The sequence below is a fragment of the Prionailurus viverrinus genome, chromosome D1 (genome assembly GCF_022837055.1).
Source record: "Prionailurus viverrinus isolate Anna chromosome D1, UM_Priviv_1.0, whole genome shotgun sequence".
Classification (NCBI taxonomy): Eukaryota; Metazoa; Chordata; class Mammalia; order Carnivora; family Felidae; genus Prionailurus; species Prionailurus viverrinus.
The window spans coordinates 65,985,686-66,013,522 of NC_062570.1; the positions used below are offsets into that span (position 1 = coordinate 65,985,686).

Here is a 27,837-nt window from a genome sequence, read left to right on the forward strand (position 1 = left end):
CCTCCAAGGTAAGGAAGCTATTTGTATGCTATTTTTTTCCATGCAGAAAAACAACCAGAAAAACAGAAGTGCTCCAACCTACACAGAAGCACAGAAGGAAACACCAAAGAGCCTGTAAAGTATCTCCTGTTTTTGAACAATTTAAAGAATGGCTGCTGCTGCTGAGGGGAGAAGAATCAGTGAAGGGATGGTCAAGTGCACTCCGGGCCCAGTTGGACATGGGAGAGAGCTGCCAGTGGCAGTGTGAGCCCGCTGACTGTGAGCCTCGGTACCCCTTACCCACACAGTCTTTTTTATTCCAGTGGAGCTTGTATGCAGAGTGGCATCGGCATTCATAGCTGCCCACAGTGTTCACACAGACCTGCTGACAGCCTCCATTGTTGACGCTGCACTCGTTGGTGTCTGTGGAACAAAACACTCTCCTGTCACAGCAGCCCATGGATGACCGGGCTGGAGCTGTCCCTCCCTTGAGGAAGTCACATGGTTGAACTCACTAAACAAAGGGAAGGTGCTAACTGCCTTCAGGATGTGCACCTGGCACCAGCAGACCCCACTCCCCACTCAGTGGATTTCCTGGCATAGGCCTCGCCAGGATGGTCTCAAGTTCCGTTCTTGACCAAACATTTCCCCCATTCAGGATACTCAGAACGGGGGCACACTCTACTTTCAGATGTCCAAGCTCAAGCACTGCATAGCCCATCCTCCTGGGCTACATACCAAGGGAGATAGAATTAGGATTCTTCACTTGACAGTTCATATTCAGTAGGTGGAATATAGAAAAGGAAAATGACTTGCACTAATTCCCATCAACCTGAGACTGAGTCTAGGTTGGAAGGTGGTCCATCAAAAACCCAGACACACATCCATATTCAGGGAATATTTTCTTGAATATATTCTTGGTGGACTGGAAAAGTACATTTTTAGCCATGCCAAGGATGTATCGAAAAGAAGAGAGACAATACTATCTATACCAAATCCCACTACGCTCCATTCTTATTATGTATAGAACACAAGGATTGGGCAGGAAGTATTTAGGCCAGTAGTTCCCAAATATTCGGATACTCAGTAATACCTTTAAGAAGCCCAAGTCATTCAGAATTGTGGGGGGGAGTCATTTGATGTCAAATCTTATTTATGCCATAGTCTACATGAGAATAAGGACAAATGACATCAGAACATGCTGCTACATGGGCACAGCACAGAGAGATCAAGTCGACGGTCCCACTCCCAGCTCAAAGACCTGTCCAAAGACCAGCTCCAAGCTTTAAAAAGGCTTTTCAGCTAGTTCCTGTGCACAGCAAGGCTGTGGAATTGGTTGGTGCCCTCTCTGAGGACTGTGACTTTCCTATCCACTGGGAAGTTCCAACAGACAGGATATCAGCTCCTGAGAGACCCTTCCACTGAATACAACTATGTCAATAAAGTCAACAAAGAATTCACAGTTGATAAGCTCACTTCTTCTCTCTGCTCCATTTCACACTCAACACGTTAAAGGGATCAGTGTGATAGATTTCCCTTAGCAGATGTTTCCCTTGAGTTGATGAAGTCACTACGGCTATACAGGGACTAAACCATCCCATTCACTCCCCAATATAGGAAAATTGACCCTGATCTGGAGAAACCTTGGGAGCTAGGCCTCCCCTGCAGGCCCAGGTTCACCTGACTCTAGAGGGACATTCTACTCACCTCCACAGTGGGTGAAGCCATAGAGGGTGTACCCTCTGTTGCAAGCACATGCAAATGTGCCAGGGTGGTTGATGCAGCTGTGGTCACAGGTCCTATCCAAAGAGCATTCATCCACATCTGTAATTGTCAAAGGGAGAGGGGAGCTGAAACCAACTCTGAGGGATGAGTGGAAAGAGCATTTGTAATTCCACCTATTGACTGACAACAAAAACAACATAAACAGAATTTTAAAAGTATCAGTTCTCTTGCTCACTTGTGTTTAGACAATGTTGGGCAGCCTATAATAAGTACACTCACAACCAGAATCCTTATTTCCAAATTCTGTTGCAAATTGCACTTGTCTTTAAGCTCAGTTGGTCTTTCTCACATGCCTATTTGCAGAGCTGAGTAATTTAAAATATTTAAATGAAGCTAAATGAGACAGCATACCTTAAAAGGGTTTGTAAACTATAAGGTGCAACCCACACATTATTGTTGTTATATTACTATTGGTAAAACAGCAGTACTAATTATATAAGCTCTAGCAAATTGAAAGGAGAAAACAGCTGGGTTGGAGATAAATCTGGTTCCTGTCTTTCCAGAATTAGTCTTCTGGCCCCAGGAGTCCAATTTATCCTCGGTTTTAATGTCCTCTGCACTAAAAGAATGCATGAACACAAACATCCTCAGTGAGTTTCTATTGCAGACATGAAAATTTGGTGTTTAAGCTCCAAACTGGATCCTCTTGGCCAATCCCTTGGCTTTGTTCTTCTGCCATGGTTCAGCCCCACAAGGCCCCTCCTGTCCTGGTTCAATGTGGAGGCATTGCTGGCTTCAGCTGAGATCCTGGAAACTAGCCTCAGGAGGCTGCCTTTGTCGATTTAATCATCTCTTCTTCCCTGGTCTGGTCTTCACATCTTTCCTGTAGACTAGAATTTCAGTGCTTCATTTCCTCAACTCTTTGGAGGGTTTTTTTTAAATAGAGTTATGACTTGTGTCTCCAAATGGATAAACCAGGACCAGTACAGAACTCAGTGGAAGCCAATTAGCCCAGAGCTAGATCTCTTTTTCAACACCAAATGTGCCACAAGAAACTATGTTAATAAAAACCAAACATTTGGAAGGAACTGGAGGAATGAAAAAATGAAATTAGAAAGGGCAAATTCTTACAAAATCTCTTCATCATTTGCTTTTCCCAGAAATCTTGGCAATTTCCTCAGTAAATTTGTTCTGTGAAAATATTTGTTCTGATCAGTGAAAAATAGGAAAAAAGTCCATTTCTTCCCTAGTAATTGATGTCACTCTCTGAATTCTGTGATTAACATCAACCAGTTGTTGGGAATGTGGACTTGTTCAGTAGCTGGCTTTGGCTGCGCATGATGGGCTGTTGCTTTGCCAAAAATAATGAGATCACTTTTCTAATTCCTTTTTAATGTGTTTACACAGCTTAAACAGTATTTCTTGCCCTATACATTAGGAAACATTATGTGCAACATCAAATTTGCTTTCCAAGTCAAATAGAAGAAAGCCATGCAATACTCATCTAGAACGATCTTGCTGAATTTAAAGGGGGCTATACTTGAACTGCCTGACAAATTATGTATTAGGAGGAAAAAAAAAAAAGCCAAGAGAGAAACCTAATTCATACCATAAGGCTAAAAGAAGGTAATGTTCCATTTTTATTACCTAAAGTGAAATCAGATATTATTTTCTGATTTTAATTCTGGGATTTCTAACAAAATAAGTTAGGCTGTTCTTATTTCCAGAAATGGAACAAGAATACATGACAGCACATCTTTCCTGAAAGCTGCTTCCTATATATCCATAGGGCATAAAAGGTGCTCATCTGAAACTAGATATGATGCTTCTCACCCAACAAAGCTTACTCCCATCCATAAGAGTTATTAATATCAACAACTGCTCCCCAAAGATGCTCCCTTACCACACCTCTTGTGTGGGAGGAAAGCATGTAAGAGGGGGTCTACAATCCTGCCCGAGGACCCACCAGCCTTGCCTCCACTCAATTCCCCTTCCCTCTCCACCATCCCTCTCCCCAAGCACCAAAGGCTGGTCATTAAAACAAGGGCTATAAGGAAGAGATCAACTGGTACATGACCTTGATTATGGGTTGACCCCAACTTTTCGCTAGGAAAAGGTAAGGTATGTTAACTCAATCTACATACTTTTTCCACCAAGTTTTATTACAAAATCCTCAAAATTAAAGGAAATTTTTAGAAAAGAAAAATTCTTCATAATCTCAACACCCTAATGCAACCCTGTTTACACTTTGTGATCCATTCCATTTCTAGCAGCCAGCTCTGCTGTAATCACACCAGATGGATTCTTTAAGGTGTTCTCTAATCGTTAATACTTGTGAGCTACATTGGTGTTTTTACTCTACCAACAGATGAAATAAGTGAAGCATGGACTGGAGGTTGGATTAATGACTCCATCAAGAAGCCCAATGAGCCAGTCTCTGCCAAAGTGGGGTTTCGTCTTCTCTGCTCCAACCAGCGGGCATTGCACAGCACAGCTATGTTTCAGCACATACCTTGGCAAGACTTCTCATCTGTTAATAATTTAAATCCCTTTCTGCAGCTGCAGTCAAAACTGCCCACGGTGTTTTTGCAGAAATGATCGCAACCTCCATTGCGGGTCTGGCACTCATCAATATCTGTAACAGGTAAGCATCGGCAAATCAGAGAGCGATACTTGCCTGGTTTTCCACAAATCCCTGAAGTGCTATTGTGTGCGTGCTTCATTACTCTCTGAAACAAAAACAGACCCATAAAAGCGTTTAAGGATGTTTGCTGATGTTTTTAATCTTACACATGTTTTCTAGTCTGGCTTAACTGATTTGGAAAGACAAGTGTCTTGTCCCCTTGAGAACTCTGACTTGTGCTACCCTGGACTAGAATTAAGGACACATATTATGGGAAAGAATGGTGATGTCCTATTATAGTTTCATTCTTGCCCTGCTCTCTCAAGATAAGATGGCTCCCTTGTGCATACTTTCCATTCCAGTTTAATGCTTCAGTTTATAAGGAATTAGAACATTTGCTTTGGCAAATTACACAACAATCAAGTAGTCTCAATGCTTTTAAATGATTCCTGATACTCAAATTAATCTTATCTTCTCTCAGTTTCATCTGGTAACTGGTTGTCTACTTTTTATCATGTTAAAGAACTAAGCCTTTGTACTTTTGCCCATGAAATGCTAGCAGGTCACTGAGGTATCTATTCATTAGTAAAAGCTAATTTTATAGTTATTCATTATGTTCTCTGGATAATAATCTTGGCTGTTATTTATAAATAGTCTCTAGATTGTTATTTATAAGATGTTGATATTATCACCTGCAAATGAATGTTTTCTTGAGCTTCCACCTTTTTCTAATAAGGCCCTACCTGAAATGGGTCATCTGATGCTTGCTGAAGCTGACCTTCTCAATAGTTAGTGTAATTAAGTTGGTTCTAATTAAGCTTACTCAATTATAACCTTCCACTAGTCCAGGGAAGAAAAGCTTCGATCAATATGAATCATAAGCAAATCCGGAATCACTCAGGAGATATGGAGGGGAAGAGTTTCCTTCATCCCCATACATTAGCAGCATGGAGAGGCACAGGCTACCTTTACAAGTCTTCCCATCCAACTGGAGGGTGAATCCAACGGGACAACTGCAATGAACACCTGTTGAAGTATCCTTACAGGTGCGATCGCAGCCTCCATTGTTGACAGCACACGTTTCTGACAAGGAGGTAAGAAAAAGACAGTTAGCTTGCTAAAGAAATGCTGATACAGCTGGGAGGAAAGGATATCGCTGCAGTATTAATAACTGGGAAAGTTCATGAAATCCAAGAAGCATGGTGGGGTACTCACAGTTGTATCCCAAGTCTCTACCACCTGCAGGTGAGCTAAAGAGACAGCAAGTGCAGCTCCTCTCTCCCGTCTAAATAAGTGACATCTCCCAAAGAAGCTTGATACAAGGCTAACAATGTCTCTCTCTCCAACTTGCTGAGCCTTCCCAATCCCCCACTGGCAGATTTGAAGCCACTAAAATTTCCTATTGATTCACAGCCAGTGACCTGCTAAGCATGGCTACATCTGGCAAGCTAGATGTGAATGCAGAACAGGGCAAAGGGGGATGTCCCTTCCTCAATCCTGAACCCTCTCCCTTCAATATAAGTAATAGGAGAAGCAAGAGAGGGCAAGCTTCCCCTACCCCAACTATTCCCTTGCTGCAGAAGGGAAGTCATTGGACTTCATCCCTGCAACTGCCAATTAACTCAGATTAGAAGTTTACCTTTCGATGAAAGGAGAAAGACCTGTCAGAAGTACATGAAGAAATCAGCCAAAGTTGTTAAGTCACAACTAAAGAGATGAGGAACAACAAGCAAATGTCCTTCTAGTTTCACTTACTGCTTTTACTTCCATAGCTACCTCACTGTAGAGCCTTGGGGGGAGAAGCTTAGTTCTAATTAAATAGGACAGTAGAATAGGTATATCTGTTTCCTCTCAAAACCTAACATGAGAGTAAATAGATTTTTTTCAAGTATAAATCCTTGGGGCACCAGGCTGGCTCAGCTGGTTAAGCACCCAACTCTCAATATCAGCTTGAGTTGTGGTCTTGCAGTGGTGAGATCAAGCCCTGAAAAGAGCCTGGTGTTGGGCTCTGCACTGTCAGTGAGAAGCCTGCTTGGAATTCTCCCTGTCTCTGTCTCTGTCTCTGTCTCTCTCTCTCTCACACACACACACACACATACACACAACAAACAAAAAATAATAAAGTATAAATCCTTAAAAAATGGTGTAAAAGAGTATGGAGATTCCTCTAAAAGTTAAAAATAGAACTCCCCTACAATCCAGTAACCACACTAGTGGATATTTACCCAAAAAATACAAAAATACTAGTTCAATGGGACACATACACCCCCATGTTTCTGGCAGCATTATTTACAATAGCCAAATTATGGAAACAGCCCAAGTGTCCATCGGTTGATGAATGAATGGATAAAGAAAACATGATACACACACACACACACACACACACACACACACACACACACTGGAATATTATTCAGCCATAAAAAAGAATTAAATCCTGCCATTTGCAACAACACAGATGGAGTTACAATACTCTATACTCCGAAGACACTTAAAAATTTTTTTCATGCTAAGCTAAATATGTCAGAGAAAGACAAATACCATATGAGTTCACTCATATGTGGAATTTAAGAAAGAAAACAAATGAGCAAAGGACAAAAAGAGAGAGAGAAACCAAAAAACAGATTCCTAACTACAGAGAACAATGGATGGTAACCAGAGGAGAGGTAGGTGGGTGGATAGGTGAAACAGGGGATGGGGATTAAGGAGTGCACTTGTGACGGGCACCAGGTGTTGTATGTAAGTGCCAAATCACTATATTGTACACCTGAAACTAATATTACACTATATGTTAACTATACTGAAATTAAAAATTTTTTAAAGTACAAATCCTTAAGGACAAAGAAAATGGAAGCCAAGACAATATAAATATCCTGGAAGTGGCATATCAGTGGAGGAGCAGTAATGGGCACAGCAGAAAGTTAAACCCTAGTGGTCTGTAGAGGGGGTGCCAACAGGTGGTAAGCTCATATGAGCCACAAAACCCAGAAAGGCCTGGGAATTGGAGATACGAAGTTACTCTAGAGGCAGAGGTGAGGAAGGAGTTAAAAATAGGAAGATTGATTATAAGTCTGTGAAAGAAACAGATAAACCCTCAGATCCCCTCCTAAATTTCACAGCCAGGTGACTCCCCTTCCCTATTCGGGCTACAACAGAGAGATTTATCCTCTGGAGAAGTGGGACCAGAGAGGTACTGGGCTCCAGGGTACCAGGAATAACAGAGAGGGAGGAAGAGACACTGTTAGGTAAAAATCTATACCCTGAAAAGAGAGATCTCAAAGTCTTACCACCACCACCATCATCCCAGCTCTGGGAACACTGACAGGCAAGACTATGTCTGCTTGGCAGGAGACTGAACTGGCCTGCCCAAGTGAAAAGACGTATAGATATTAGCATTTGAAGATCTCCAGATGAAATGGCTAAATCACTGCCTAGTCATCCAAGTATAAAGCCTACCAACTGATAGAATATCCAATTGGCTTTTTAGTATTTCACTATTAAATATGAAAACTCAACCTAGAATCACCAGACAGTTCAAGAAGGCCTTTAATATGAAACAAATGCACCAAATCAAACAAACAAAGAAGAGGGAACTTGGAAGAAACAAAGCTAATACAGGGGAAAAAAAATAAAAGTTTTGAAAATCTTGTAATTAATTTCCTCAGAGAGATAAGAAAAGCATTCATGAGGGGCGCCTGGGTGGCGCAGTCGGTTAAGCGTCCGACTTCAGCCAGGTCACCATCTCGCGGTCCGTGAGTTCGAGCCCCGTGTCAGGCTCTGGGCTGATGGCTCAGAGCCTGGAGCCTGTTCCCGATTCTGTGTCTCCCTCTCTCTCTGCCCCTCCCCCGTTCATGCTCTGTCTCTCTCTGTCCCAAAAATAAATAAACGTTGAAAAAAAAATTTTTTTAAAAGAAAAGCATTCATGAAACATGAATATGTACCTACAACAAAAGACCAAAGTAAAATTCTTGAAAAATTACAGTATGAAAACAGAAATTTAAAAAGAAATCCTGAAGAGGATTAGAAGAAAAAAATGGAAAATCTCCTAGAAATAGAACAAAAATTTAAGAAAAGAGAAGAAAATTAGAGGAGTTAAACAGCCAACTAACACAAGTTCCAGAGAGAAAGAACAGAGAATATGGAGTGAAGAAAATTATCAAAGAAAAAATATAAGGAACTGTCTCAGAACTAAAGGACTCAAATATCCATATTGAAAAGGCCAACTGAGTGGCCTTCAGCATAACAGGTGGGAAAAGTCCCATAGTGATGGTCATTATTGTGAAATTTCACATCAACAGGGACAAGGATAAGACCCTAAAAACATCCAGACAGAAGCTTTCATAGATTCCATTCAAAGGATCAAAAATAAAAATGACTTTAGATTTCTTAAAACAACACTGAATGCCTGAAAAAAATAGAGCACTCACTACTCACAACTCGGAATTCTATACTGAGCTAAATTCTCAATAAAAGGAGAGTAGAAAGGCATTCTCAGGCGTGGAAGGCTTTTAAAAACCTATACCTACCCGTGTAAACTAACAAAAGAGAAGACATGAGGTCTACTGACACAGGAGCATGGTGAAGGGCATTCCCAGGCTGGTGCTAATGGGAAGACCCAGAGGAGAAGTGTACAGCCAGCCTGAAGAATCAGGCCCCTCTACGGCAGGGAAGCCTCATAAGACACTTTAAAAACATTTTTTTAATGTTTATTTATTTATTTTGAGCAGGGAAGGGGCAGAGACAGAGGGAGAGAGAGAATCCCAAGTAGGCTCTGCTCCATCAGCACAGAGCCCAACGTGGGGCTCGATCTCACAAACCGCAAGATCAGGACCTGAGCTGAAATCAAGAGTCAGAAGCTTAACTGGTTGAGCCACTCAGGCGCCTGAAGGTGTTGTATGGAAACCAATTTGACAATACATTTCATATACTGAAAAAAAATAAAATAAAATAAAATAAAATAAAAAGAAGAAAATGGAATTGATAAGACAATTGTTGTATTTGAACACATTGAAAGGGTTTTAGAACTCTGCCTGAAATTTGCAAAAGAACTGCTAAGAGGTACTTAGAAAACTAAGCAGAGAAAATAATAATCATAGCACATTACGTGGTTCAGGTGAATCATATTTAGATATTCATAATCATAATGATGTAAATACATAATATTGATTTAAATAGTGATAAAACCACATTAAGGGTATGGGAGAGGGAGTGTATGCATTAGGGGAGAGGGCAGAAGAGAGCTAAAACTTGTTGTGTCCTGGAATAGGAAGTCAAAGTAAATATCTAAAACTGACACATCAAGAAATAAGTGGGGGCGCCTGGGTGGCTCAGTTGGTTAAGCGTCCGACTTCAGTTCAGGTCATGATCTCACGGTCCGTGAGTTCGAGCCCCGCGTCAGGCTCTGGGCTGATAGCTCAGAGCCTGGAGCCTGCTTCCAATTCTGTGTCTCCCTCTCTCTCTGCCCCTCCCCCGTTCATGCTCTGTCTCTCTCTGTCTCAAAAATAAATAAATGTTAAAAAAAAAAAGAAAGAAGTGTATAATATCACAATATACATGGGAAAAAGAGAAATAACTATATATACTTTTCAGAAATATGGTGGAGGGCAAGTTAGAAGAAGAAACAACTAGGAGAAATGAAAATTGTTGCCTTTGTCAAATGGGATGAGGGAAAGGGAAGTTTTGAGGCAAGGAAATGATGTATTTCATTACATGCCTAATAGCACTGATTAAAGTTTTTAAGGTTTTTTATACTACTCGTATGCAGTATTTTAGTTTAACGCAATTAAAAATCATTTTAATAGGGTAGAAAAGAGCTCAGAAATGTCACCTGCCTGGTGGCCAATGTCTGCTCAATATATTACCTGTTAAATATAGAAGCTACCAAAAAACTGGTTTTGTTTAGGTCGAGCCAAGCTTTCTCCAGAATAATAATGTGCCAGAGGATCTGATTGCCACCCACACAGCCACTGCCTCTACTTCTGTTCCCGTCTCCAGCTCCGCTGGCAGATCTGCTGGCAGACCTTCTTATATCCCACAGCCAAGTGCCACTCTTCTCCATTCATCTCTTTTGCCATTAACATGGGCTGAAGTCAGAGAGAAGATGGCTCGGCTGACAAAAACCCAGACAAATCACCATGCTAAGCTAGGGGCTGCCTGCCCAAAGTGCCTCCCTGGTCAGTTACTCAGAAGGACAGGAACTGACATCCACTGACCACCCACTAAGTCCCAGGCATTGGACTATGGCCACTTTTGCATATTATTATCATAACTGAGCTTCCTGATAACCCTAAGAGGTAGGTTTTATTATATCCGTTTCAAAGAAAGACCAGGAGACCGAGTCTCACAGCCAGTTGGGGGCAGCACTAGGAGGCTAACTTGCTCGTTCTGATTGCTGGGCCGGTGCCCTTCCCACAATTCTAGAGTCCTTGGATGGTGACTAAGTAACAGCAGTGGGTGAAGAACAGACACAATGTGGCTTGACAGGAGCTGCTGACCCAGGTCCAGCTGGTCTGAGGGTGTAGGGGCCCTGATGTAATAAGTTAGGCCCAGGTTCAGGCCTGATGTAATAAGTTAAGGAGGGAAAGGGACAGGACAGTGGCCAAGGAAGAGGGGGCAGTGCCTACCCATGAGCAGCCGCCGTTTCACCCGTTTATCACTGTCCACCACTGATGTGGCATTGCTCTCTGTCACCTCCAGGGCAGCGTCCTCTTGCTCTATAAGAGACGCAAAACAGCACAGTTCTCAGACTGAATGAATCAGATTATTCATCCCCTGCACAACCCCTTCTGCCGAAACCCCAGACACGAGAACAATGTAAGATGTGCCACTCTGTTCCCTCAATAAAAATGTGTTGTAAAGAGGCTCTGCGGGAAACACAGTATGTTGAATGGCCGCGGAGCCTTAGTAAACATTAAATATGGAAAAGATTTTTGAAGCATATTGCAGTGACCAAAGAGACACTAGGGAATGTAAGCTTCAGATTCACTCCAGTACCCTCAGTCCAGGACAAAAAGAACCTGGGGCCTGGGAACCTCTAAAATGGAGCTAGCAAAGGACGGACCATGAAGTACAGGATAGCATCCTGACAGAAATAGGCAACATGGGCTTCTGCTGACCATAAGGGCCACTGTGTCATCACAAATGGCTAGCTTTAACTTCATGTCGCCCTGGACCTTTAGGATGTATTGTCCCAGTCTCCAGAGTACCATCTTCAGGAGCCCCCCTAGTCTAGGAGAAGAGAAAGGGCTTTCCATGGTGGCACAGGGAGAGAGGGGACACCCTCCCAGGACTAGACTACTCCCACCACCACATGTAAAGCATCACAGAACCCATCTGGAGGCAAATGCTCTGGAAATACCCTGAATCTGGTGCTAAACACCATTAACAGTTAGGTTCAGTTTTGGGGTTAGGGGTGGGCAGGCTGGGGCAGACCCTCACCAAGTGTAGGGGTCACTCACCGAGGCAGCTCCTTCCATCTGTGTGCATCTTGTACCCTGGGTGGCAGCTGCACTCCGGGCCTTCGGTGGTGTCCTCACAGGAGTGCTGGCACCCACCATTCCCATGGTTACAGGTCACTAAGAGGAAACCCAAGCAACACACTGAGCACTGACTTTTCCACAACCAGGGATGGGTTTGCTTCAGAAGATCTCTGCTTGTCATTCAGCAAGTTTTGAACACCTACTGTGTGCTAGGCACAGCACATAAAAGAAGTAACCCTGACTCAGAGCCAGACGCTGTCTACGTAAACAGATAGTCACAGTATGAATTCAAGAAATGCTGGGGCACCTGGGTGGCTCAGTAGGTTAAGCATCTTGACTCTTGATTTCAGCTCAGGTCACAATCTCACAGTTCGTGAGTTCGAGACCCACATCGGGGTCTGCATTGTCAGTGCAGAGCCCACTGGAGATTCTCTCTCTTTCCCTTTCTCTCTGCCCCTCCCCTGCTCTCTTTCTCTCTCTCAAAATAAATAAATAAACTTAAAAAAACATTAAAAAAAAAGAAATGCTGAATGACAGATTTGAGCAGTTATACAGGAAAATGGCAACAGGAAGGTAAGAGAGATTATCACTATTCCAGGGGAATTATGCCAAAAGATTCTAGACTACTGCTTTGTTCTATCAGGAGAAGTTTGCATGTTAATACAGCTATACTGGGGCTTTAGAAAATGTTCTAGCACTTTACTCTGGAAGAAACAGATAATACTTATTTGTACAAATACGTTAGAATTTCTCTCATCAGATTCTATCTAGATTACTTAGAAGGGAGGGAATGTAGAGGAAATGATGACTGCACACATTTAATGCAACATTAACCAACGCTTACGAAGACTGTGTATGAACTCACTGATGATAAGCCAAAAAAAAAAAAGCCAACTCAAAATGATCTATCATCAAACTGAACCGTGGTTACCTCTGGCAAGAGAAATGGGAAAGGGAAGGTTATAGATTTTCTTTACACACTTAGGGCTGTTGAAATTCTTACATAAGCATTTGTAATGTTTCCAATGTGAAAGAACGAAATACATATTTGTGACGTGAGAAAGAAACTGTTCTGTGGTCACAGTGGTGTAAAAATTGAGTATGTCTGAGAACAACTAAATGGGAATATGGAAAAAGTGAAGGGACATGAGGGAAGAGCAAAAAACAAACAAACAAAAACAGTGAAACAGCTGGTTATGTGGTGGAATGCTTCTGTTTTTCTTTTTGTTCTTTCTTCAAATGTAACTATAATAATTTTTGAGGAAGTGACATCTCAAGAATATTGTAAAATTTAAATTCCAGGTATTCTACTAGCCCCTGAAAAACTGAACTGCCAAAGAGTCTCACTCCACAGGTGAGTCTCCTCCAGAGACATGGGTCCTCCTTGTGAAGGCACCTAGTGGAGCCACTTGGTTCAGCCCACTAGAAGCTTGCAGGGACAGCCTCCACTTTTAGGAGTCCTAAGAGTCTGTCAGAATCTATTTCTGGTGGTGGCACCAGCCCTGGTTTGGCAGGCTTCAGAGCTGCACTCTGCTTTGTGATGGAGACAATGGGAAAAGTCTCTCACCAGAGAAACTACCTCCTCATCTCTTAACCACTCAGGTCGACTCACTGTAAACCATCCTCCGCAAACGGCAGGGGAATTATAGAAAGTCCATGGCTTTGGGAAGAGTTGCTAAAGGAAAACCATCCGTCTCCTCTGGCATAGATAGTGGTTTGGGAACACCTTTAATGGCAGGTTGTTCCCTATCACCAGTTGGAGTTTCATTATTGTGTTTCATCGTTGTATGGCAGCTGTGTCCAGACTGGGTACACCATTGATCCATCCATTCATAAATAAATGTGTAGTGAGCACATCCTGTGGTAGGCACCAGGGGAAGACTAAGAAGCAAAAATAAGACAAGGTCCCTGACTGTGGGGGCTCACAGCTAGGGAGACAGACACATAAATACACAATTCAAGCCTGGTGTCACGTGCTATAATTGAGGAATCAACAGTGCTGTGGGAGCCAAAATACAAAGTGACTGCCCAGTCTGTCAGGGCTTCTGGGGAAGTCTAGCAAAGTGCTAAAGAGCCTTCGAGCTAGATTGACACCCGAATCCTAATTGGCCATGTGCTCCCTGTGTGACCTTGTTGCTTTACCTCCTCCATAATTTTCTCAACTAAAAATGAGGATAATAATACTTAGCTCATAGGGTGGTGATATTAAGAATTCAATGGAATTGGTACATCTTTGGACAAGACTTTGCACACAGTAAATGTTCCCCAAAAGTAGCTATTATCCTTATCATTATTAGGCGTTAGGCAGAATATTAAAAATTGAGTGAGAATTCACCAAGCCAGGTGAGGAGGAGGGCTTGGAGAAGGCTTGGAGGCATGAAAGAACATGGGCTGTTCTCCAGCAGGCAAACAGGCCGGTGTTTGGGAAAAGGAGGTGGATGTGGCTTGTACAAGAAGCAGGACCAGGTAGCAAAGAGCTGTGATTGCCAGATGACAACATTTGGTTTCATTCTGTGGGAACAGGGAGACTGGCCCCCAACATTCACAGTCCTCACTCCCAAATTTTATTTCATTCTGATTGGTTCCCTTAAAAAGTATCATTTCCTTTCCCTATCAGAGACTACCCTTGCGCAGCAAACTTAGTCCTCAGTGAAGGTCAGTATCTTAAGATGGCTGCCTTTCCTGATGTGATTGCTCCACCATGAGGTGGCATTTCTGATCCTGGGCTGCAGAAGACAAGTAGGTCTCCAGTAGGGCTGGAGTAGGATGGTTCCCAGCACAGGCGTGTGCCAGTCTGTACTTACGGATGCAGTCTCTCTGATTCTTGGCCAGCTCAAAACCTGGCCTGCACTCACAGGCGACACTGCCCTTCGGGGCCTCCTTGCAGATGTGACCACAGCCGTGATTCTGATTCATGCAGCTCAGACCCTCTGCAAAACAGCAGCATGCAGCCAGTGAGCAGGCTGTAGGCACAGTCCTGAGCCCCAGGGGCACTACAAAAGGCTAGGGAGAGGGGGGACCTGCCTGCCTGGGTCTCCATCAGCCCCACATTTTAAACAAACATGTCATCCGAATCCAGTCAGGTCAATTAACAGAGACACAAAAAATTTTTTATCTCACCCAAGAGATACAATGTCTGAAGTCTCCTAGAGGTAGGAGCCTTCCAAATACACTGAAAAGAAAGCACAAGAGCTCTCTGGGGGGTGTGGAACCACAGCCTGCAGACCCCGGGAACTGCTACCTAGACTCTTACCTCTGCCAGGTTGTTACCCATGCTGACCAAGGATACAAAGAGGGGACAATCTCTCTAAGGAAATCTGCAGAGACGAAGATTCCCAACTGGTTCACATACTCTTGAAGATGATTTTCTGAAAATGTCAACTCCCCTCTCTACCCCAACCAAATCCACACTTTGGAGGGGACTCTGACTATCTTCTGGCATCAGCATGTGAACACCAGCCCAGGGGCCTCTCTTCTGTGACCACTCTCACCTAGTCCCTGGGCCCTACCTCAGCAGGTTCAGAGCATAGCAACAACACAACAGAGAGAACAGAAAGAGACCTCACACATGTGCTGTAAAATCCTTTCCAGGTATACACTATCATTTTATTAGGTCCAATCTTGTGGTAACAGAGCTGGGAAGAAGATTCTTTTCCTGGCTAGTTTAATATGCATTTAAATGATGGGGTCATAACATAATGTATATCTGTGTGGTTTGCCAGAATCCTGCCTCTTCTCAAACCAATTCTTTGAGACCCTGCCACCTGCCAGAACTCTGGAGGAACTCTCATCACACCCAAGAGTATTCTCAAAACCTCTGCTCAGTTTGTACTGCATTATTATATTAAATACATGCCCATGTGATGCTTCTTTGCCTCTGTACAATAAGTGTCTTTGAGAGTAGGTTTTTTTGTTTTCAACCAACAAGATACTCTCTAACACTAGAAGTAGAAATTTAAAAAAAGTTTTTAACGTTTATTTATTGTTGACAGTCAGAGAGAGACCGAACATGAGCATGGGAGGGGAAGAGACAGGGGGAGACACAGAATCTGAAGCAGACTCCAGGACATCAGCACAGAGCCCGACGCGGGACTTGAACTCACAAACTGCGAGATCATGACCTGAGCCGAAGTCAGATGCTTAACCGGCTGAGCCACCCAGGCACCCCAAAGTAGCACTGTTTTAAACATGAGTACAAAAAGTTTTCATTCAACTTCTCTAGGATCCTACACTGTTCTGTATTGTGCCCCTAAAATCTTTTGACTTAATTAGAATCAGTTGGTCCTAATTAAGTCAAAAGTCACTTCTCACTAATTCTCACCATAGAGTCATTGATCTATGCTTAACTGGAATAGCTGATTTAATACAAACAGATGTCATTCCTATTCCAAAAGACAGCGTAACTGTTAATACATCCCATATTCTCTTAAAGCCATTTTGTTTTTTATCTGACAGTTACAAGCTGTTTGAACTCCAGCACTCAGTCTGCTGGAAGTTGCTGAGATTCATTCACCCATGCCAAGGCTGCTGTCAGTTAACACAAAATGGGGCTTGTACTGGATCAGAGCAAAGCTCTCTCTTAGTTCTGGCTGGTGATTTTTGGAAATGTTATTTGCTCCCAATACTGAGACAGCACAGGAGGTGAGAGCTGTCTCCAGAAGCAGTGCCCTGTCCTCCTAGGAAGGCCCAGCAAGAATTACATTTGTTCGTGGATCAACAGAGCATTTGGAATGACAGGCACCAGGAGTACCAGGGCTAAACATAACAGTGCCCAAGAAAAGGCAGCAGGAATACCTGTAAAGTACGCTCCCCAAACAGGTCAGCTGCTGCTTCTCTTCACTCTGTTTTCAAGTCTAAGACATTTGCAAAGTGACCTTTACCACCTCAGAGGAGCAATTCACTTACACAAGAAATATTTCATAAGAATTGACTGTAAAAGAAAGAAAGAAAGAAAGAAAGAAAGAAAGAAAGAAAGAAAGAAAAGGAAGGAAAAGAAAAGAAAAGAAAAGAAAAGAAAAGAAAAGAAAAGAAAAGAAAAAAGAATTGGGGCACCTGGTTGGCTCAGTCAGTTAAGCATCCAATTCTTGGTTTCAGCTCAGGTCAGGATCTCATGATTCATGAGTTCAAGCCCCGCATTGGACTCTGCCAATAGCATGGAGTCTGCTTAGGATTCTCTCTCTCTCTTTCTCTCTCTCTCTCTCTCTCCCTCTCTCTGCTCACCGTCCCCCCCCAACTTGCACTGTCTCTTTCTCAAAATAAATAAACTTTTTAAAAAGTTAAAAAAAGAAAGAAAGAAAGGAAGGAAGGAAGGAAGGAAGGAAGGAAGGAAGGAAGGAAGAATTGACTGTGTCAGTTGCCATGGGGATACACAAAAAGTTGCCCCCAATGTCCCATCATATCAAGCCAGACCTAAACTTACCAGGAGGTAATAGAGGTTAAAATGACTCTGGAAATGCTGGGAGCTTTTCAAAAGGTGCCCCGAAAGCTGTTCATAGTACCCTGACACACACACAAAAATGCCACTGCTAGGGGAAGCAGATGGGTCCGGTCCCAACTGGGAGGCCCAGCCAAGATTCTGGCTCCCCCCAGAAATTGGGCTGGCAGTCATGTTTAGGGTTGTTTAGTTTACCGGGAGGGAAATAGCTCACAAAAACATTAGAAATAGCCTATTGTGGTGGTCCCCAGCTCAGAGTCTCCCTGAAGAATATTTCTGGAAACTGAATTAATATATGCCTTGCGAACAGAGCAAGAAATGTTCTACAAAAGACAGAGACAGGCCCTGTTGAGAGCAAAGCCCCTTCCTCACTACCCTGACACCTTCCCCCTACTCTGCAAGGGCAGCGGTGCAAGCATCGAAAAATATTCTCAGACCAGACAAAACAAAAGAGGAATGCTCATTTTGAGAGCCTGAGCACCCATGAATGGGGACAAAGGCCAGCCGGGGCAGTATGTCTCTCTCTAGCCTACCCCCATTACATGGGTGAAAACACACAGTCTCTTTATCAGAGCTTTGGTGTCTCTAAGAATAATAATTTAAAAAAATCAATAGCTTAAGCTTTCCCTCAGAATCATCTATTATGATCCCCTAAATTGAAGAACATTTAGTAAATAATTATTAAAAGTAACCACAACACTAGAAAATACTAGCTTGTAATGTCACCTTCTTTTAACCAATTTTGGAGTATCAACAATGGGTTTTAAAGTCCATTTTAATAACAGGTTCTAAAGGTTTAATGTGCACATCAAGGAGGAAATCCTAAAGGAACACTGTTTACAGACTGATCTATTTGAAGAGTTAAAACCCTAGGATGGACAGGGTCTCAGTTACAGACTGCTATAATCTGTTGGCTTACACTGCCCTGAATTCACCAAGCCATCAGGTTGAAACACCATGGAAAATCACAGAGAGCACACTTAGACCACAACTCAAATTCTTGGATTTTGGCTTTAGCTCCAGACAAATAAGTTCATTTTAAATACTCTTCAGGGAATCCAAGAATGTCTGAATTGTAGAAAATTTAGAAAACACAGATTGCAAAAAGGAACTGCTTTTGTATTTACTTCTGTTATGAAGAGCCTGTGTCTGTAATCAGTCTGGAGGTCTGGCCAGAGGGGAGAAAGGAGCTGAGCTACTGCTTTGGAAGTGCAAGAGTAAGAGATAATCTTAATCACTGTGAACTGCTTTGTGACTGGGTAGGATCCATACTGTGTTCAAGCAATGGCATGACCTACAGGTCCCCACCCCATTCCCCACCACCTATAGGGAAAGCCGAGTGACTTCCCAGGAAGCAGCTTTGAGCAACCAAAGAGGAGGTGCCCAGAGATCCAGATCGCTTTTAACTGCTGGAGTCTTAATCCTGCCTATTCCCAGATGCAGGGCTCACAGAAAAATCCAGAGCACCTACCAGGAGCTTTAAACCCAACTGTTCCTCTATCAAGTGCCATGCCTGCATGAGATAAGAGATCTGCCGGATTAGAACCAGTATTTGTCCATTCCACCCAAACCCTGAGAACTAGCAGGCTCAGGATGATAAGACTCCTCAAACCCACTGGCCCATGACCATTCTTCTTACTACCCAAACAGGCTTCCTAAGTCAGGTACAAGGAAGGAGCCATCATTCTTAGAAAATGAGGCAGAAATCATCCTCCAAAAAGACACCCTTGGAAAGTCACAAGAATCATGATTTAACAATAAATCTATAAATGTGTGATGAAATAGTAGAAGAACTTGAAATCACCTCATTCTTAAGTTATGAGAATGAACAAGCAGCACCACATGCCAAAAGGAGTTAATAGTCTAATGTTTAGAGCATTTCCCTCAAAAACAGACTCAGGCAACCCCAGGAGAAATACAGCCACCAAAATGTGGTTCTTTGGCTTAAGAAAGTGCAGAGAATTAAAAACATGTCATTCAGTTAAAAGTGGCTGACTGGCCACGTGTTCCTAATGCCTCTCCCTCCTAAGAATCCACTGAACTAATAGAGGAATTAAAAAAAAAGTATAGGCCCAAAGCAAAGAGAACAAAAGGGAGGCCATCAGAAGAGTTGTCTACAAATTTATGGAGGAATCATAAGCAGCCACACAGGAAAACCACAGCATAGAAAGCCCACTTGTAGGGAGGGGGTCCTAGAATGCCAGAGGCTCAGGGTTCAAAAATGGGAAACCCAGGGAAGGCCAGATCTGGGTCTGCAAGTCCTTATAAAAAGGCTCCAGCCCCTCCCTGCCCACCCAGAGCTCAGAGCAGCCTCGCGCTTGGGGCTGTAGTTTGCAGCACCGTTTTGAAAAACTTGGCAGATTGTCCATTACATTCTTCCTGAGACACCTAGTCATGTTTGAAATGTTCTCTATTTAAAGATTAGAATCAGGAATGTGAGAGTTTAAAGAGCTCTCAGAGCTCACCCAGCCCAACCCACTTATTTTGCCAGGTGAGGAAGTGGAAGCTAAAATAGCTTGCCCAGGGTTCACCCAGTAGCAGGGTCTAGATTCATCCACAAGCCTCCAGAATGTCTATACTCCGTACTTCCCCTCTAAACTCACTCAGGGTGAGGGGTTTCCTTGCCCCCTGCACCCTCCCCCACTGCCCAGGCCCATGGCAGAGCAGAGGCGGTAGAGCAGAGGCACCTTCGGAGCGGTGAATGCATGTATGCTGATTGTCACTCAGGAAAAATCCCTCCTTGCAGCGGCACTCGTAGCTCCCCATGATGTTGACACAGGTGTGCTGGCAGCCGCCATTGTTCTCCAGGCACTCATCCACATCTGGAGGGAGAGGAGGATTAGCCTTTGCTTTTGTGACTGTTTCAAATGCCCACCCCTCCAGCATCTCAGGACACCCGCTAAGCAGAGATGAGGTCCCTCTTCCTTCCCTGCATCACAGAAACTCTCAGAATTGACGCTAGCAGGGACCCAAGACCACAAAGTTCTGGGGCTCACTTAAGCAGGCCCTCCACATGAATACAAGATAATATATTCCGTAAATATTTATTGAACACCTTCTCTTTCCAAAGTATGGTGCTAGATGGGACAGTAAAACACAGATGAGAAGGATCAAATTCTTTTGCTCTAGGAGCATGGCCTTCAGCAAAGGGAAAGAGACAAACGTACAAGTAATTGTGAGATACAGTAAAAGGTGGTACAAGGGAAAAAGAGGCTACCTGGTTGTGGGGTATCAGGTTGGGTTTTATGGAAAAGCTGATGGAAGATGGGATGTCTTCAGTTCTAAATCAGGAGAAGGGATTCTGGACAAAAGAAAGAGTATGAGCATAGCACAAATGCTGGGGAGCATGGAGCATGTTCAGATAAGGGTGAGTCATTCATTTGGCTGGAGCATGGGTACATGCAGGGAAGTTATAGGAGATAAAGCTGGGAATAGATTGGGTCACTCTGTGGAGGACCTTGAATACCTGTCTCTTAATCTAAGAGGCAGTTGGAACCACTGTAGCAAGGGTGGCATGGCCAGATCCTGGAGTTAGGAAGAATAAGGTGATAGCCAAGGGTAGGACACAAGGAAGGAGAAGAATCAAAAGCCTGGCTTCACATGTGAACCTGAAATAGCCTCAGCTGGTGCTAGTCGGGGACAGGGCCTGGGGCCTGGCTGAGGGAATGCCTAGGAAGGAAAAACCAGAAGCACTGTGGGCAAGGTGCCTGCAGGGTGGAAAGCCACATGGGCATTGGGTAGGGTGGCCGAGAAACATGGTGAAGACCAGAGCTGGGTAGGGAAATGGGGATGGGGCTGTGGTTGGCCCCCACCACGGTAGGGAGGTGATATATGTGAGATGCTGACATTCAGGCCTTGGTCCAGTAGCAGAGGGAAACCTGAGTCTGGTGTTGTAAAGACACCTCTGCAAGTCATTTACTTGTGGTGGCCTTATAAAGTGGTGGATGTAGATAAGAAAGCCCCAGGCAGGAGTGTGGGAAGGGACAGAAGGGTTGCAGAGAGCACATAGCCAGAGGTAGAATTTGGGAGAATACCAGCAGCAGGAGGTAGGTGAGACAGCAGAAGCTCCAGAAGAGGAGCCATCAGAAAGACAGAAAGGGGGTGAATCTTCCTCTATCTGTCTTTCTGTGCCCCCCAGGATGGAGTTAGGGGACTTTCCTTCCACTGTGTCATAAATTACTCTGTGCATGGCTCTACCAATACACTTACCATAGTGTATTCTCAAAATCTTCTTTTTTTTAATTTGTACCTTGGACCCCTCAAAATCTTTTACCTATCCATCTCCACTAGACTGTGAACTCCTTGAGGACAGAGACCTTTGTTTTATTTAGCATAGCCCTGGAACTTCAGGTGCACATTAATTGTTCAATGCATGAACAAAAAAGCAGGAGAGCACAGCATCACTAGAGCCAAATAAGAGGAAACTTCCAGAAAATTCTCAGACATGACAAAGACTCAAGGAGAAGGCTGATATAAAAGCAATTTATTTCTCTAGCCTGATTTCCCATGTGCCTATCATTAGCTTCTGGGCACATCCATAACAAGAAAATTCACATTTAAATATCTGTTATCTGGTTTCAAGTTTCTGATCTTACAGTCATGCATCCTCCCACACTACCAGGCAGATGCCTTTCTAAACTGATGGGACCCGAGCCATCCCCTTAAGCCTAACAAACTTGCCCTTCTCTATGCCAAAGGGTGAAGGGAGCACATTCCAAAGGATGAGCTACTCTGGAACACACCTGGCCAAGGTGTTCCATGGTGAGGACTCATGGTGAGCTGGAGAGATCTGTTTCCCTGAACACCAAATCCTGGATTGGTTTTGAATAAAGGTGTGCTCCCCTCTGAGCCATCACCCACCCACCCTCCATTTAACCCACTATTCCTTTCTCCAAAGCAATTAGAAATGTGCCATTGAGGTGACACACTCTGACTGAATTAATACAAAAGTGTGTGTGTTCACATGCACAAAGAGGTATCACTAGCCTGGCAAGTTTCTCTAGACTGCAAAACAGTGGTTCTCCACCCTGGCTGCATGTTAGCACCCAGACGCTTGGACCCCACCTCCTGAGACACTGATATAACTAGTCTTGGATGAGACTTAGGCAGTGGTGTTGTTTTAAACTTCTCCAGTGATTCTAATGTGCAGCCAGAGTTGAGAACCACGGCCCCCACACTGAATAGCTACAATGCACCCCCAGACACTCAAAAAATGGAAACTGAATTCAGGCAGGTGAGCTATGTGGAAGAGCTACATTTCATTTTTCAAGCTCAATGGCATTCAGGATCTTGGAGCAGTCTGGGTTTGGTGCCAGATTTAAGTAGTATTTGTACTGTGTATATTCTGGTATATTGTAGCTAGTATGTGGTAAGGGGCTGAGGAGAGGCAAGGGGTCATCCCAGAGAACACAGGAAAGTACTGCTCCTGAAAAGTTCTGGCTCTGAGCTTCCTTGTCACAAAATGCTTCAACCCTTTCAAGTCTAAATGGCAGAGAAATCTCTGTATCTGCTGGTCCTGCTCTTCTAACTATATCACTTTATTTCTCATGGCTTCCTTTAAAGAATCGTTTGCCCCTTTGGATACACTCAGTGGATACTCAGGATCTTTCTGTCAGGAAGATCCTTGCTACCAAGTCCACAAAGAGACCCCAAAGGGGGGGAATGGAGAGAGGCTGCTGAAATATCTGTGTTAGCAGACAAGGCAAGGAAAAGACTCCTGGGCTGAGGATTTCTGAACTGGCCTTTCCTCAAAACCACCTGACCCAACGCTGGCCCAGGTCCTTAAACCCTGCATAGTTTGGCCTGTTGCTCTTAAGAATCTCACACATTCCCCCAAGCACAACTTGGGGTTTAGGCAAAACTGTAATGACTAGATCTGCCATTAGATATAAATTCCCAAAATGCCACTTTTGGCAAACCAAAAGGACATGTGAGATTTACCCCAGATAATGGTAAAAAAACAAAGCCAAACCCTCCAAACATACTGCATGCTTCCCAAAATATTACACACTGAAAGTGACTTCATATTTTGTTCAGTTTTTAATTAATCTTAATTGATTATTGTTGTCATGATGGTCTCTCTAGTGTCTTTTTGAGGCCTGGCTGCCCTAGACAGTCTGCAAAGGGGTTAGTGAGCCCCCAGCCCTCAATCAAATCTTCCTGACAGCTACAGGCTTGAAGGCCAAGTGGTCTGACCCAAAGACTGACCTCTCACACAGCACAAATAGGAAGGGACAGAATCTATTTCAGGATGGGGTTCCAGGTGACAGTGAAGCGGGATTAACATCATACAAGGATTGATTCCCAGAATCAAAAGACTTTGGAAAGACTTTCCTTCTCTACCACTCAAAAAACAAGTTCTGTCCGTACTTATCTATGCTGATCTCAAAGCATTTAATCAAGTGGCCATTCCCCCTGTACTATAAGGGAGCATCTCAGTAGCTGTCCACTCTGTGTCAGGACCTGGTTCAAGTTACTCCTTGGTCAGCCAAGCAGATATCAGCAGGTTAACTGCATAAAAGGTCATCAGCATCAAAGGACCCTGATGCCATCTGTGTCCCATGATGTCCTCCTGCACAACTGATAACACCAGCCTTAAAATGCAAACAGACCAGGAATACCTTTCTGCCAAGTGTGCTGCATCCTCTAAGACTATTCCACACCCAGCCCCATCCAGTTGCTTGCTATTTCCGAATTCTGTTTATTCCTGGCATAAGCAACCAATGTAAACAATGCTCTTTGCAGTCCGTAACTCAGGAACTAAAACTCCGACAGATGTTTCTGTTTTGTGGGATAATAGGATGATGTTAATGGAAGGTTTCTGTTTGAACCCCTTTGCCTTTCAAGAAAAAAGGAGGTGGGGTTACCTGGCTGAAATCCAATCACATATTTGGAATTTTCAGAATAAGTAGTTTTACCTAATTCTAGAATAGAGATACTTACAGCATTAAATCAAAGATCTTAAAGGTGACAAGTCAATGCTAGAAAGTCAATACGTAGTAACAATGATGTTGTCCATCTCCTTAGACTAATGGAGAATTTACATTATGAATGATCACATATAAACCAAAGCACTTTACCTGGTTTTCTCTCAGGGACTATGATTTTGAGGGGGCCAGAAAACACAAGTCTCTGATCCCCTTTTTGTTTTAATGAGTATGTTTTCATCAAAGGAAAGAAAAGTGTGGGGTGCCAGAGGGTAGGTAGAGTAGAATTGCGATTTCCAACTGTTTTCCTTACCAAGACAATTATGACCATCATGAGCCAACATGAAGCCATCAAAACAAGTACAGCGATAATTGCCTGGAATATTCAAACAGTCATGGACACAGCCTCCGTTGAATTCATTTTCACATTCATCAATGTCTGAGGAATAAAACAGAAGTAAGCCAGACAGGTGGCATCTCTTTAGTATGGAGATATAATGTATTTACCTTCCAACCAGCCATCCCACTTCTAGGACTCTATCCTCAAGATACATCTCCAATAACAGGAAAATAAATATGCACAAGGTAATTCACTGCAGTACTGTTTGTAATCACAAAATACTAGAAACAACCGAAATGCCCATACATAGGAGAGAGTAGTTGAAGAACTACAGTACATTTATTCGATCCAATACTGTGCAGCTGTTAAAAATTAATTAATTAAAAAAATAAAGAATGAGAAAGATTTCTATGAACTGATTTAGGGTGATTTCTAGGATATACTACTAAGTTAAAAAATCAAAATGTGAGAGTACCCATAGTTTATTATCAGGGAAAAAAAATAAGGGAATATGAAAAAACACACACATGAAATTCCAGCATGTTTTTTGACAGAACTTGACAAGCTTATCCAATTTATATAGCAACGCAAAAGACTCAAAAGAACCAAAACAATTTTGAAGAAGGAGAACAGATTTGGAGGACTTTCACTTACCAAAAATCTATAGTTATCAAGACAGTGTGATACAGGCATAAAGAAAAACAGATCAATGGAACAGAATAGAGTCCAGAAATAAACCATTATAATTATGGTCACTTGATTTTAGATAAGAGTGCTTTAGCACTCTTGTCTAATTTGTTGGGACAAATGATCGTCTTGTCCAATTTGTTGGGAGAAATGATAGTCTTTTCAACAAATGGTGCTTAGACAATTAATATCCATCAGCAAAAGATGAATTTGGACCCTTACCTCATATCTCCACAAAAATCAACTCAAAATGGATCAGAGACCCAAATATAAGAGCTTAAACTATAAAACTTTAAAGAGAAAACATAAAACTTTTATGAGAAAATCTTGAGACCTTGGATTAGGTAAAGATTTCTTAGATACAACACCAAACACACAATTCATAAATTTTAAAATTAATAAGTTGGACTTTATCAAAATTTACAACTTTTATACTTATGAAAATAAAGACAAGCCACAGATTGGTGGAAAATATTTGCAAATCACATATGTTATAAAGGACTTACAAAGGACTCTTACAACAAAGAAGACAAACAATCCAATTTTCGAATGGGCAAAGATTTGAATAGACATGTCACCCAAAGATGATATACAAATGGGTAAAAAGCATATGAAAAGACGGCCGACATCATTAATTATTAGGGGAATTCAAATTAAAACTGCAGTGAGATACCATTTCACACTCACAGGAACAGTTATGATAAAAAAAAAAAGACAGACAATAGGGGAGGCTAGGTGGCTCAGTCAGTTAAACAAGCGTCTGACTTCAGCTCAGGTCAGGATCTCACAGTTCATGAGTTTGAGCCCTGCATGGATCGGGCCCTGTGCTGTCAGTGCCAAGCCCACTTCAGATCCTTCTCTGGCCTGCCTCCACCTGCACTCTCTCTCTCTCTCTCTTTCAAAAATAAATAAATAGTTATTTTTTAAAAAGACAGACAATAGGATGTGAAGAAATGGGAACCGTCATATACTGCTGATGCCAATGTAAGATGGCACCACTTTGGACACAGTATAGCAGTTTCTTAAAAGGTTAAACATAAATTTACCATGTGTGATCTAGAAAGTTCACTCCTAGGTATATATTCAAAAGAAATGAAAAATTATGTCCATAACAAAGACTTTGCAGGTAAATGTTCATAGCAACATTACTTATAATAGCCCAAAAGTAGAAACAAGCCAAATGTCCATCAACTAGTGAATGGATAAACAAAATATAGTATGTCCATACAACAGAATACTAGTTAACAATTAAAAAATAAAATAAAATGCCAGTACAGGCTACAACATGGATGAACCTCAAAAACATGCTGGGTGAGGGGCGTCTAGGTAGCTCAGTCAGTTAAGCAGCCAACTTCGGCTCAGGTCGTGATCTTGTGGTTCATGAGTTCGAGCCCCACGTTGGGCTGTGCTGACAGCTTGGAGCCTGGAGCCTGCTTCAGATTCCGTGTTTCTATCTCTCTCTGCCCCTCCCCTACTCACGATCTGTCTCCCTCTCTCAAAAATAAATTAAAAAATAGCATTTAAAAAAAAATTTTTTTTTAAAAAGCCAAAAACAAAAGACCACATGTTGTATGATTCTATTTATATGAAATATCCAGAAAGGCCAATCTATAGAGACAGAAAGTAGACTAGAGGCTGCCTGGAGCTGGGGCTGGGAATAAGGATTAACTGTACCTGGGCATAAGGGATCTTACTGAGACAAGGGAAATGTTTGAAAAGTGGATTATGTGATGGCTGCACAACTCAGCTAATTTACTCAAAATCATTGATTTTTATACTTATTTAGAATTGGTGTCTTTTATGGTATACAAATTAGAATTCACTAAAGTAGTTAAAAGGAAAATTACACATTTTCTGCAAAAGAAATCTAGGAGGCAGGAGAATAAATCAGAAACTAAAAAAGATTGGTAATCAATCCATGGTATGTGGGAAAAGGATGAAAAGAAGGAATGAGGGGTACCTGGGTGGCTCAGTCGGTTTAAGCATTGGACTCTTGATTTTGGTTCAGGTCACAATCTCACAGTTTGTGAGATTGAGCCCCATGTCTGGCTCTTCCCCAACAGTCCCTCCCCTGCTCTCTCTCTGCCCCTCTCCTGCTCACATGCATGGTCTCTTTCTCTGTCTTTCAAAATAAATAAATAAATAAATAAATAAATAAATAAATAAATAAACAAACAAACAAACAAACAAACAAACAAACATTAAAAAAAAGAGAGAGGAGGAATGAGGAACGGAGGAACAAGAATAGGGAGAAGGAGTAATACTTCTCTGAGTATGCCTTTTAATTTAATTTAATTTTATTTTATTCTATTTTATGTTTAAAGTTTATTTAAACTTTAAATAGAGAGAAAGAGAGAGAGAGAGAGAGAGAGAGAGAGAGAGAGAGAGAGAGAGAGAATCTCAAGCAGACTACACACTGTCAGCACAGAGCCCAGTGTGGGGCTTAATGACACAAACTGTGAGATCATGACCTGAACCAAGACCAAGAGTCAGACGCTTAACCGACTGAGCCACCCAGGTGCCCCTGAGTATGCCTTTTTATATAGTTTTGACTCTCAGCACCATAGTGATACATAGATGAATATATACATATATACAGAAGTAAATACATATCTTCTTATGTACATACATATATAATCTAGTAT

General features: G+C 42.5%; 1 protein-coding gene across 4 annotated transcripts in view; it reads right to left on the reverse strand.

Moving 5' to 3' along the window:
- Positions 1-27,837, reverse strand: part of SCUBE2 (signal peptide, CUB domain and EGF like domain containing 2) — a 64,442-nt gene that overhangs the window by 31,131 nt on the left and 5,474 nt on the right. For 3 of the 4 annotated variants that reach the window (XM_047878777.1, XM_047878774.1, XM_047878775.1), the window contains exons 3-11: positions 24,479-24,604; positions 19,927-20,061; positions 14,610-14,735; positions 11,785-11,901; positions 10,951-11,040; positions 5,294-5,410; positions 4,217-4,339; positions 1,687-1,803; positions 280-402 (exon numbers count right to left, since the gene is read on the reverse strand). In XM_047878777.1, coding sequence (XP_047734733.1) covers positions 280-402; positions 1,687-1,803; positions 4,217-4,339; positions 5,294-5,410; positions 10,951-11,040; positions 11,785-11,901; positions 14,610-14,735; positions 19,927-20,061; positions 24,479-24,604 — 1,074 coding nt within the window. The remainder of the gene's footprint in view (positions 1-279; positions 403-1,686; positions 1,804-4,216; positions 4,340-5,293; positions 5,411-10,950; positions 11,041-11,784; positions 11,902-14,609; positions 14,736-19,926; positions 20,062-24,478; positions 24,605-27,837) is intronic. The other variant, XM_047878776.1, reaches the window with a different exon arrangement.